Source organism: Lissotriton vulgaris, chromosome 4_1 (genome assembly GCF_964263255.1).
Source record: "Lissotriton vulgaris chromosome 4_1, aLisVul1.2, whole genome shotgun sequence".
In the NCBI taxonomy this organism is placed as follows: domain Eukaryota; kingdom Metazoa; phylum Chordata; class Amphibia; order Caudata; family Salamandridae; genus Lissotriton; species Lissotriton vulgaris.
In genome coordinates this window covers 2,060,630,270-2,060,642,643 of record NC_141691.1, presented here as the reverse complement: position 1 = coordinate 2,060,642,643, position 12,374 = coordinate 2,060,630,270, and the positions used below count along the sequence as shown (strand labels likewise).

The 12,374-nt window shown below is 48.4% G+C and overlaps 2 protein-coding genes across 2 annotated transcripts in view; one reads left to right on the top strand and one right to left on the bottom strand.

The window, feature by feature from the left end:
* Positions 1-12,374, bottom strand: part of LOC147724972 (E3 ubiquitin-protein ligase TRIM39-like) — a 345,331-nt gene that overhangs the window by 138,697 nt on the left and 194,260 nt on the right. The gene's annotated exons all lie outside the window — the stretch shown is intronic.
* On the top strand, positions 1,647-4,516 carry LOC147724973 (uncharacterized). The gene is made up of 2 exons (XM_086966461.1): positions 1,647-1,796; positions 3,586-4,516. Exons 1-2 carry the CDS (start codon positions 1,661-1,663, stop codon positions 3,981-3,983), a joined length of 534 nt encoding a protein of 177 aa, XP_086822587.1. The 5' UTR covers positions 1,647-1,660; the 3' UTR covers positions 3,984-4,516.

The following is a 12,374-nucleotide window of genomic DNA, read 5'->3' as shown; positions in this document are numbered from 1 at the left end:
CATGGTGCGCCGTATTTGCAATGCGGCGCCCCATGGGCCCAAAACGTCACCGAAGCTTTACTGCTGGAGTTGCGTCGCAACGATGGCGCAGCTCCATCAATGCTCTGGGGTACCCTATCTCCCCAATGCTGGGTCAAGCCGTACGTCTGCTTCAAGCAGGTGCAGGGTTTGTGTGACGCATCATTGTCCTAAAGGTGACTGATTGATATTTTGTAGATTTCCCTCAGCCACTATTAGGATGTGTTCCAGCGCAGGAATGCCCTCCCTTGCGCCGGAACGCCCCCTGATGGCGCAGGGCTTTATAACGGGATGCATCTCCCAAATGCGTCACGTTGTTATAATATTATACGCCGCACCATGGCGCCCTTTTTTGTTTAGCTGCTGCGTCACAAAAGTCACGCAAGAACGGCGCAAAAGAGCCGCAAGGGCTTAAATCTGCCCCTTCCTTTGTAACCCTGACAATAAGAAAAATAGTGGCGGTGGATTGATAGTTTGACTATTTAAATGACTGGTAATGTAGCAGGCAACTGTTAGTGTTGTCACTGATCTGACTGAAATCACAATGGAGTTTGTCTGTCACTTTGCGTCTTGCCTGCGGACTGCTGCCTGCCAGTCCTAGGTGAACGTTTCAGTACTTTGTTTAGTGAGTTACGTGACTTTCGAAGTCACAGGTCCGCAAATAAATGAAAAGTAACCATAATCAATATAATTTCGCGGAAATATTTTGTTATTGTTCTTTTGAAATGTTTGATTTGGTTGACATTGACAAGCAACAATCATCCATGTTTTCTGTTCTTTCTTTCATGTTGTACGTCAGCTCCCCCCAGGGGCGAGAGGAGGACACAGGAGCAGCAGGCGGCGGATGCTGTTCATCAACAGGGCCAGGATCGGGCAGGCGAGGGCTCCTCTGCTGGCCCCAGTAAGTTTTCATTTTAGACTAGTACCTATTTTTCCTAGCGTTCCTCATTTGACTTTTTTCAACATTGTCTTTGCTCTTCTTGTAGACTGTATCTAAATTCTTATCCTGCCTCTACTATGACTCCCTGTGGTATTACTAGATTATTCTTATTAGTCTGTCTGTGTAGCTAACTAAGATTGCACGGTTGGCGAAACTCCCATGATTCTAGTCAGCAATAGCTCTATCAACTTAGTGCAGTCCTCTGGGATTGTCCATAATGTCTTTTGAAGTGTTCTATCTGGACTCATGCTTGCAAAAATTGCAAAACCTTTCGCTCAGTCACTCTAGTCTGGAGGACCAAAAAACACAGATTGTATTTAAATTTAAAAGCTTTATTAAAAGTAAACACATTTATTAAAATGAAGTCATAATAAAACTAAACGTTTAACTGATAATGGAAAAGTGGTTAGTGCTGACGATTAATTGAAGACATTTCTTGTGGTCGAGCCGAGCTCTCACCTGGTTTCAACTTGATCTTGTTGTTAGAAGTTCATCTTCTGTCTGTGTGGAGAAAAATGGTGCGTGTTAAAAAATCAGCCTTCATCAGTTGTGCCAAAAAGTGCAGCAAGACAACCTTCCCTGGAAAAAGGGACATTTTTTTTAACTTTAACGTAGACAGTCACAAATTACATTGTTTTCACATGTCTTCATTCCTAGACCAAATACTAGTGACTAGTGAGTGCTTTATTCTAAGATTCTTAAATGTACTTTGTAGGTGGAACATCTGGTGGCGGGGCCAGTGTGGTGGTGGTGCTCGACACGGAGGCGGAGGGCAATTCATCAGGGGAGGAGGCGGCGGCGGCGGCTGTGAGAGTTGAGACGGTGGTGGCGGCCAGAGGTAAGCTCTTATATATTCCTTACTTATTGAGATTGAAGACTAGCTGGGAAGGCAAGAATATGAGATGCATGGCTGGGTGAATGATGAAGCAATGATGGGTGGAAGGACAACAGCCTGGGTGGGTGACACAGAAACTGTATGTGTCCATATACCTGGATCATGCTACTATCTGACTCTTAGATAGCATATGTGTATCTAGAGCAGGGGTACTCATAGTACGGCCCGCGGGCCGGTGGTGGCCCGGCAAGCCTTCCTTGGCGGTGCGCAGACCTTGCAGACAATCACTGCTCCCCCGGCCCCCACAGAGCAGAGGCTTTTTTGTATTTCACCTGTTAGCGCCCCTGCATCTCCACTCTGACAATCACTGCTCCCCCGGCCCCCACAGAGCAGAGTGGAGATGCAAGGCCACAAAGAGGTGAAATAGAACAAAGCCTCTGCTCTGTGGGGCCGGGCAAGCAGTGATTGTCAGGGTGGAGAAGCAGGGGCGCTAAAACAAACAAAGCCTCAATAATATGTTAATGGTCTTTTAAAGACCTGTTAAGTACTTTGGTGTTGTTGTCTGTGTGTGCGCGTTGAGGAAGCGGTCTCAACCCGGGCTGAAGGCTGACACCGATAGACACACACACAGTGAGATGACAGAGGGAGAGGGAGGGCAGGAGGGAGAGAGAGATGGAGGGAGGGCAGGAGGGACAGCAGGAGGGAGAGAGATGTATCTAAATGCTGGGTCTGGTGGCTCAGTGGATGAGGGCATCTGCTGCAGGGACCTGTGTGCAACCTCATGGTCACAAGTTATCGTTTTGCTTTAGCCCCGCCCCCTCTGACTCCGCCCCCACCAGTGCGGCCCTCGGCCCCAAACTACACTGTAAATGTAGCCCCTGAGAGAAAGTTTGTGAGTACCCATGATCTAGAGAGAGTAGATGGTCAGTGGATGAACTAAGTGTAACTTTGAAGAGCATGTAACACTGCACCCGCACGTCCGTTCCAGTGTAGGAAAGGCAAGGAAAAGAACTTTTAATTTTGTCCAAATACTACCATAAGTAGTAGCAGTAGTTTGTATTGCAAGCACTGCATAGATCCGGTTATTATGGTGGCCACTCCCTACCTCTCTTAATAAGTTTAGTAGTACTCAGTCATTCATGTGTGGATGTATCACTGCCTGTCACTCAATAAAAAGCAAAGCACCTAAAGTCATCCCATATATAAGCAAAAACATCCCATGTGAAGTGATAGATAATCAGATTATTTATCTTCTTCAATTTTCCATTTCTAGTACTCATTTCCACTGTAGGGTGAAAGTTAAATTAATTAAGCAGTAGCCCTTGAGTTGTAACAGAGTATTCTCAGTGCCACCCGTAATAGAAAAGTAAGAGATTCACCACCTGCATGTACTGGACGGGTACAGTAACGCAACGGCAACGCAAGTCTAGGTCACTCCTCATGGCGTGCGTCTCTTTTTCTCGGGTGCAAGTTTACCGCGCTGGCATTATGCCGGCTTGCAGAAAATAACGTACCAATTTTCCAAAACAAGAGACAAGAAGAAGAATAAGACTGGTGTACTTTCATAGTCGACTCCAATGGAAGTCCACAGTGCTCATAGAATTTGTTCCTTAAACTCCCACTAATGTTAGAGCAAGGATGAAGAAGTGTGAGGTTAGATAGATACTGGCCTCAATAGTTATGTAATGCGCTTGCAAGTTGCTAGTTGTACTGCAGCACACATTTCTGCTGAATGATTGAGTTAATCTTAAAGAGCATTGGTTACAGACTATGTCTTTCTTTCTTCATATAGGTTCTCCTTCCAAACGAACAAGGAGGAAGGAGCTGGCTAGAGCGGCCCGGCAACGGAGAATCGAGGCCACTGTTGCGGAATATCGGCGGCTGGTGGCCCTGGAGGACGAGGAAAGTGTGCGGTCGACAACAACAACGTCGTCTGCATCGGCCTCCGTGGCCTCACCGGCTGCCACCCAGCACAGTGGTCCACCGAGACTGAGCCGGGCTGCCAAAGGCAAACGCCACCGCCGAGCAGCAAGGCCAACAGCTGCTTCTCACAGGCCTTGCACCTGCAAGGCAGTGAAGGCACGCCTGCGCCGCACTACCCTGATGGTGTCCCGCCTTCAGCAGGAGCTCGCCTTGCTCCGCGAGGAGCATGATGCCCTGGCCCAAAAAGTTAACAGCATCCACCCATAGTGTCCCTTGCCCCTTTTTTAGAGACTTTTGGGGGGTGGGAATTGGGAGTTGGGTTTTTGGGGACTTTTGAAGGACAATCGTTGGGGTTAGGGAGGGTCTTGCGGGAGATTATTTTGTTAGGGATATAAATATACTTTTTCAAACTTTATCTGAGCATACCTGTTTTTTACTGCTTGCCTGGTGGGTGGGGGTTTAACGTTGACTGTTTTCCTGAAAGTTTAGTTCCATTTTCTTCCTTTAAGTGTAAATGCCCAAATGTTTTCAACACTAAGTGCCTCTCACAGACTAAGTGAAGTGAATCCAAGAGTCCTAGGACTTTAGTAGTACTACCTTCAGTCTCTCGTCTCTCGTACTAATACTCCATTATACCCCCAAACCACCAAACGCTTATCTTACCTGTAATTTGTGTTTGAAAGTAGGGCTAGGCCCAGGGCTGGCTCCACGGGAAACACCGAATAACGTTGGCAATCTTGGTCGGATAAAATTTCCTCATAGCGGTGGTACTAGTGGTGTGACACAGTGGCAGTTGCATGCCTATGAAAAAAAAGAAAATGAAATCTGGTTTGTCCTCCTGAGCAATTCAACGGTACAACTGAGAATATAGCAGGTGACAGAAGTACAGTAGAGCAGTGCCACATTGTAGCCTAACAAATGGTAAAGTATAACTACTAATTCGGTTGAAGTTCTTTCACATTAGCAATGGTTCTTTGTCAAGCAGAGTAAGAATATATCATCGACAACTGTGGAAAGAAAGAATGCGACAGTACAGGGCCTGTGTGGAATTATTGATAACTATATTCAACATAAGGTCTCTGTAGCCAGATACCCGAGAGCCTTGCTGGTCACTATAAATCCATTCACAACAACACTCAATGGGGTTGGTCTGGAAGGTGTCACGTTTACTCCCCGTGATCCAGTCGATGCAAATATGGTTCCACCTCCAAATGTCACCAACACCCAGAAGTGTAAACACAGGGTGTTCGAGGCATTAGGCGAGGGAGAAAAATAACAAACTAAAATAAAAAATGTGGGATGGGTAAAGGTAGGGTCAGCAGGGAAAGGATACCTGTAAGAGAAGACAAGACAGGCATCAGTGAAGTGATGTCCTAACATACAAGGGTACTCTCATATAGTCTCACTAAATAGTCTGCAAGTCTCCCGCCTACTCATGGGAAATGTAGTTTCATAGTACGGTAGGCGCTTAGGGGCTGCGTAACCTGACAGAAGGTATAGTAGATAGAAAAGGAGAAATTGCTTTTTTTCTAGGTGTCCCCTCACTCACCAGGGTTGCCCCTTGGTGACATGCTTCATCATTGGGGCCATCCCAGTCCTCTACGGCCTGGGGCGTGCTGCGACTTGCGAATTACGTAGGAGCACTTACAAATGACTATGTGTGGTGCAGATAGTGGAGTGGACTAAGTGATGTGTTAAGGGATCAATGTAGAAGCCGAGAGAGAGCAAAGAAATGCAGTCACAGTCAGAGAAAAAGGCAAGGGATACTGTATCTATGTGGTTGTAGTGGTCCTGTTGGAAGTGGTAAGTAAGTTGCCCGCAGAAAAAAAATCCTCCTATTAGCGGCACTCCTCCATTGCAGCCGACGCTTCGTCCACCGATGTTGGTCACCAGAAGACACCCTGTCCACTGCCTGCCTGATGCTGAATTGTGGCTCGCTACTGTGAAGCCTGACTCCATCCTTTTTTCCCCATTGCAGAGACTGAAACCCGGCCTGTAATTATTCAACGAAAAACAGGAAGTGATATAATATTACAACACCACTGATAAATAAATATAAGGTATGTAGGCTGTGGAGTGCAAAAAGTCACAATTTGTTTTTCCTAGTAGACAGACAGTACAATGTTTTTGAAAGTGCGTACTCTGAGTCACCTTTTGAAGGATAAATAAGTATGGGCAAATTAATGTAGCGGATCTTGCCCCTCAAGCTAGGTGTACTGTAAACTGTGTTTTAGAACAAAAATAGATCTTCCTAGCAGTGCTCCCACCCAAAAAACGAGGCCTAGCAGAAAACTGGAGACAAAACTTACTTTGAAAGTAAAAGTAGGCCGAAGTACCCTAATTACCCATTACCCCCCGTGGATTGTATTCAAACCACTTGCAAGCAACCAAGCAAAAGTAGCCATAGCCAGCATCGCTCCAAGACTCGAAATCCCCCCCACTCAAACACATGCAATAGAAATACTGCTAACCCTAACGAACCCTAAGTTAAGAATAGTGGCAAAGGCTTTCTTTAACTATGCCAAATCCCCCCTTTCCCACCATGGATTTTCTTCAAATGACTTGCAACCAAAATTACACATGCTCACGAGTGCTCTAAGACCCCAGAACTCAGTTTGAAAAATCTAGAACACCCCGATACACATGCAATCCTGCTGCTAGGGCTAACCCTAACGAACCCTAAGTTACAAAAAGTGCCAAAACTAAAGGCTTTTCCGCGCGGATTTTGTCCCAACCACTTCTACCCGGTATTAGACCTTCCCAGGAATGCCCCAAGACCCGGCAACCCACCCGCCAAGAAGCATAACACCCCCAAACAGGCCAAAAGCAAACTCTCATACTTGCAATATTTCTGGGCCTTCGGTCCAAACGCGCTGCGTAGCTAGGCCATAAGTCGGGGTTGGCACGACGGATTTCCTGAAAAGCAAATGCAATCAAGATTAGAGTGTCCCAGCAGTGCTCCCAGACCACGAAACTCACCCGCAAACACCAGGAAGCCCCCCAAACAGGCCCCCGAAAACGCTACATAGAGCAAAATGTCTGAAATAGCCCAAAAAAAATCGGCCTGGATTTTGTCCCAACCACTTCTACCCGGTATTAGACCTTCCCAGGAATGCCCCAAGACCCGGCAACCCACCCGCCAAGAAGCATAACACCCCCAAACAGGCCAAAAGCAAACTCTCATACTTGCAATATTTCTGGGCCTTCGGTCCAAACGCGCTGCGTAGCTGGGCCATAAGTCGGGGTTGGCACGACGGATTTCCTGAAAAGCAAATGCAATCAAGATTAGAGTGTCCCAGCAATGCTCCCAGACCACGAAACTCACCCACAAACAGACGGAACCCCCCCTAAGAGCACCTCAAAGGCAAGCAAGTCATCAAAAACACAAAAAAATTTCCGCCTGGGATTTGGTCCAAAACACTTTTATCCGGTATTAGAGCTTCCCAGCAATGGCCCCAGAGCCGTCAACCCAGGAGAAAACGAGTAGAAGACCCCCAAACAGCCAAAGAGCAAAAGTACAAAAATGGGGACTTAGTCAATTTTTCACAAATTTCCCAAATCACTCCGCTCGCGCTCTGCAGCTAGGCCCTAAGTCCCCTCTGCCACCATGGATTTGCTTCAAACCTCTTGCAAAGTAAAGTAGATATAGCCAGCAGTGCTCCCAGACCACGAAACTCACCCAGAAACACCAGGAAGCCCCCCAAACAGGCCCCCGAAAACGCTACATAGAGCAAAATGTCAGAAATAGCCCAAAAAAAAATCGGCCTGGATTTAGTCCCAACCACTTCTACCCGGTATTAGACCTTCCCAGGAATGCCCCAAGACCCGGCAACCCACCCGCCAAGAAGTATAACACCCCCAAACAGGCCAAAAGCAAACTCTCATACTTGCAATATTTCTGGGCCTTCGGTCCAAACGCGCTGCGTAGCTAGGCCATAAGTCGGGGTTGGCACGACGGATTTCCTGAAAAGCAAATGCAATCAAGATTAGAGTGTCCCAGCAGTGCTCCCAGACCACGAAACTCACCCGCAAACACCAGGAAGCCCCCCAAACAGGCCCCCGAAAACGCTACATAGAGCAAAATGTCTGAAATAGCCCAAAAAAAATCGGCCTGGATTTTGTCCCAACCACTTCTACCCGGTATTAGACCTTCCCAGGAATGCCCCAAGACCCGGCAACCCACCCGCCAAGAAGCATAACACCCCCAAACAGGCCAAAAGCAAACTCTCATACTTGCAATATTTCTGGGCCTTCGGTCCAAACGCGCTGCGTAGCTGGGCCATAAGTCGGGGTTGGCACGACGGATTTCCTGAAAAGCAAATGCAATCAAGATTAGAGTGTCCCAGCAATGCTCCCAGACCACGAAACTCACCCACAAACAGACGGAACCCCCCCCTAAGAGCACCTCAAAGGCAAGCAAGTCATCAAAAACACAAAAAATTTTCCGCCTGGGATTTGGTCCAAAACACTTTTATCCGGTATTAGAGCTTCCCAGCAATGGCCCCAGAGCCGTCAACCCAGGAGAAAACGAGTAGAAGACCCCCAAACAGCCAAAGAGCAAAAGTACAAAAATGGGGACTTAGTCAATTTTTCACAAATTTCCCAAATCACTCCGCTCGCGCTCTGCAGCTAGGCCCTAAGTCCCCTCTGCCACCATGGATTTGCTTCAAACCTCTTGCAAAGTAAAGTAGATATAGCCAGCAGTGCTCCCAGACCACGAAACTCACCCAGAAACACCAGGAAGCCCCCCAAACAGACCCCCAAAACGCTACATAGAGCAAAATGTCAGAAATAGCCCAAAAAAAAATTGGCCTGGATTTAGTCCCAACCACTTCTACCCGGTATTAGACCTTCCCAGGAATGCCCCAAGACCCGGCAACCCACCCGCCAAGAAGTATAACACCCCCAAACAGGCCAAAAGCAAACTCTCATACTTGCAATATTTCTGGGCCTTCGGTCCAAACGCGCTGCGTAGCTAGGCCATAAGTCGGGGTTGGCACGACGGATTTCCTGAAAAGCAAATGCAATCAAGATTAGAGTGTCCCAGCAGTGCTCCCAGACCACGAAACTCACCCGCAAACACCAGGAAGCCCCCCAAACAGGCCCCCGAAAACGCTACATAGAGCAAAATGTCTGAAATAGCCCAAAAAAAATCGGCCTGGATTTTGTCCCAACCACTTCTACCCGGTATTAGACCTTCCCAGGAATGCCCCAAGACCCGGCAACCCACCCGCCAAGAAGCATAACACCCCCAAACAGGACAAAAGCAAAATCTCATACTTGCAATATTTCTGGGCCTTCGGTCCAAACGCGCTGCGTAGCTAGGCCATAAGTCGGGGTTGGCACGACGGATTTCCTGAAAAGCAAATGCAATCAAGATTAGAGTGTCCCAGCAATGCTCTCAGACCACGAAACTCACCCACAAACAGACGGAACCCCCCCTAAGAGCACCTCAAAGGCAAGCAAGTCATCAAAAACACAAAAAAATTTCCGCCTCGGATTTGGCACAAACCACTTTTAGTGCTTCCCAGCAATGGCCCCAGACCCGTCAACTCACCTGCAAAGAGGTAGAACAACACCCCCACAAGTGCTGAGTCTTTCTTCATTGGGCGTAAACCAGCTAAGCATGGGCGAATTTTGCGGATCTCGCGTTCGCGAATTTTGCGGATTTGCGGATTCGCAATCCGCAAAATCCGCGAATTCCCGCGAATTTGCGGATTTTTTTTTTTTTTGTGTTCGCCCGTGTTTCTGCCAGTTCGCGAGGGTTTTTACAATTTCGCAATTTGCGAACTTACCTGTCGGGTCGCAAGTTTTGCGAACTTGTTGTTTCTACATGTCCAGCCTGTTTGGGACACTCTTCTTCATCACTGCCACTCTCTGTCACCACTGCCACTCTCTGACTACTCATGCCACCCTCTGGCCCACCCATGCCACCCTCTGTTTCATCACCACACCCTCTGGTTGTCCAGTGTACATTATTTTCGGCAAAGCAAAGCACACCTTCCCTGCCTCAAGTGACCTGAATTAATTTGGGGCTGATTAATGTGTCACAGAATATTTTTTTAGCTGGCACCTGCTTCCTTAGTGCGCCCTGATTAGTGATCTTTTGCACTTGCTAAGTGCTTTCATTGTTGCAAAATTAGTTACAACACCTGCCCTGCCCCAACTGACAATAATGAATTAGGGGCTAATTAATGTGTCACTGAAAGAATTTAAAGTTCCAGCCTGGCACCTGCTTGTCTGCTCCTTTAGCTGTAAATCAGGACCTTTGTGGCATACAGTTAAGGTCAGAGCAGGGTCACACAATAGTTGCAAGCAGGCAACCGAATTCTGGAGGGCCCCCTCAGGAAGCAATACAAAGAATCGTTACAAATCATGAGGTTGACCTTTTGCACCTGCTCATTGCTTTTGCTTTTGCTGAAATCGTTTTGCGGTTTTTTTCGCGCTATTCGCGGGGCGCGGCGTCGTGCGAAACCGACCGCGGAAGCCGCCAATTCGTGCGAATGAGCATTTTATTTTTTTGCGGCTTGTTGTTTCGCGAGTTTTTTTGCAGTATTCGCGAGCCGCTTGCAGCGCAACACGCGAATTTACCCCAAGGTCGAGTACGGGCGCGGCCATTTTGTTTGCGTGACGTATTTCCGTTTCCGCCCGCTATGTATAATCTCGCGCAGTAAGCGCATTGCGAGTAGAGGTTCGCACGAGATCGCGCGGGAAATCTAGAGGTTCGCACGAGATCGCGAGGAAAATCTCGCGCGAACTGACTTTCGCGCTCGGAAACGGGCGCCGGCCATCTTGTTTTTCATTCATTTCCTGTGTCTGGGCATGGTGTTTAATCCTCTTGATATCTTTCCCATCCTTTGCTTGTTTTCAGTTTTTTTTTTACGATTTTGCTTCTTATCTATCCCTCTCTTTTCCTAGCTGTATATTTTTGTCTTTTCTGCTATTTTTCTTTACTTTTAAACTACTTTTGTAAACTCTTTTCTTTTCTTCTTCCCTATCCTATTCTTTCTTAATTTTCTACTTCTTCCTACCTTACCTGCCCAGACCATGGTCAAGCCAGGCGCCGTGAAGCTGCCCAGGCACTTGAGGGCCGCAGCGGCGGCGGGGAGTAGTGCTGGACCCAGTGGCAGGACAGCAGGCGTGAGATCGAGGGGGGAGCAGGTGACGCGCCGGGAGATATTCAGCCCGGAGGAAGTGGGCGCGCTGGTCTACTTCGTCCAGCGCCGCCTGCCCAGGACCATCGCGGGAGGCGGCAGGATCGCGGCCGGCGGCTACAACATGCGGGAGCGCCGGAAGCGGTGGGAGAAGGTGTGCTGGGCCATATCCCACCTCTACGGGGTCCAGCGCACCTACAGCCAGGTCACCCATCGCTGGACGGACCTCCTGGACCGCGAGCGCGACCTGCTGGACCAGCTCGGCTTGGAGATCCCCGGGCTTGGTGAGTAGTAGTAGCCATTGGCATTTAATCACTCACTACTATGATGTTTTCTCCTGCTCTGTGTTGTTGTATTGCAAATATTTGTTTTTTACATGGAGCAAGCCAATAATGCCGCTGATGACGATTACATTGTAGTTAAATTATATTTCAAAATCTTCTGTGCATTTCAGGTGCACTGCTCTCCTTCTCAGTGGGGTTGCTACTATGCTTATTTGTTTTCTATTTCGTGGTCTCATTGGCCTGAGTAACTATTATGTATGAGTGTACTTAACAGAACTGCGTAATGCTAGACACTAGGGGGCAGATTACATTTACAAGCCCCTTGCGCCACGTTTACGTTGCCTTGCGTGACGCAACAGCGGCGTAAACGTGCCGCATCCCTGCAAGTCATTTACAGCATGACGCATCTAGGGAGATGCGTCACGTTATAAAGCCATGGGCCTGCACCACAATGGGTGCGTTCCTAGTACGCAGGGTGGGCGGTCCAGCGGCTGTGCGCCTCTTAAAATTGCCTGCGTGAAATCTACAAGATTTAACGCAGGCACTTCTGCGACGCTGCTACGTCAATTCAATTCCTTATGTCTGCTCGAAGCAGGCGAAAGGACTGACACAGCATGTAAAGTATTGGGTGGCCCTGAGCATTACTGGAGTTGCATTGCGTTGGCGACGTGACTCCAGCGATGCGCCGCTCTTACGTGACGAGATGCGTCACGCAAGTGCCTACCCTTGCGCCAGGGCGCGCCGCATTGTAAATGAGGCACATCTGCCGTGTCGCAAGGGTAGTTTTGCGTGACGCATTTGATCTGGCGCATCTCTGGAGATGCGCCAGAACGCGTAAGTAAGTATGCCCCTAAGGGGCAGAATTGCAATTACCGTCGCATCCCTGCAAAGTAGCAGGGATGCGCCATTAATTGTGCGGCCCGCTACCACCACCAAACATGGTGCGCCGTATTTGCAATGCGGCGCCCCATGGGCCCAAAACGTCACCGAAGCTTTACTGCTGGAGTTGCGTCGCAACGATGGCGCAGCTCCATCAATGCTCTGGGGTACCCTATCTCCCCAATGCTGGGTCAAGCCGTACGTCTGCTTCAAGCAGGTGCAGGGTTTGTGTGACGCATCATTGTCCTAAAGGTGACTGATTGATATTTTGTAGATTTCCCTCAGCCACTATTAGGATGTGTTCCAGCGCAGGAATGCCCTCCCTTGCGCCGGAACGCCCC

Bases quoted from the DNA above. Each gene is read 5' to 3' on its own strand.
- LOC147724973 (XM_086966461.1), top strand. From the start codon at position 1,661: ATGTACTTTGTAGGTGGAACATCTGGTGGCGGGGCCAGTGTGGTGGTG. The intron at 1,797-3,585 runs GTAAGCTCTTAT...TTCTTCATATAG, and splicing joins GACGGTGGTGGCGGCCAGAG to GTTCTCCTTCCAAACGAACA.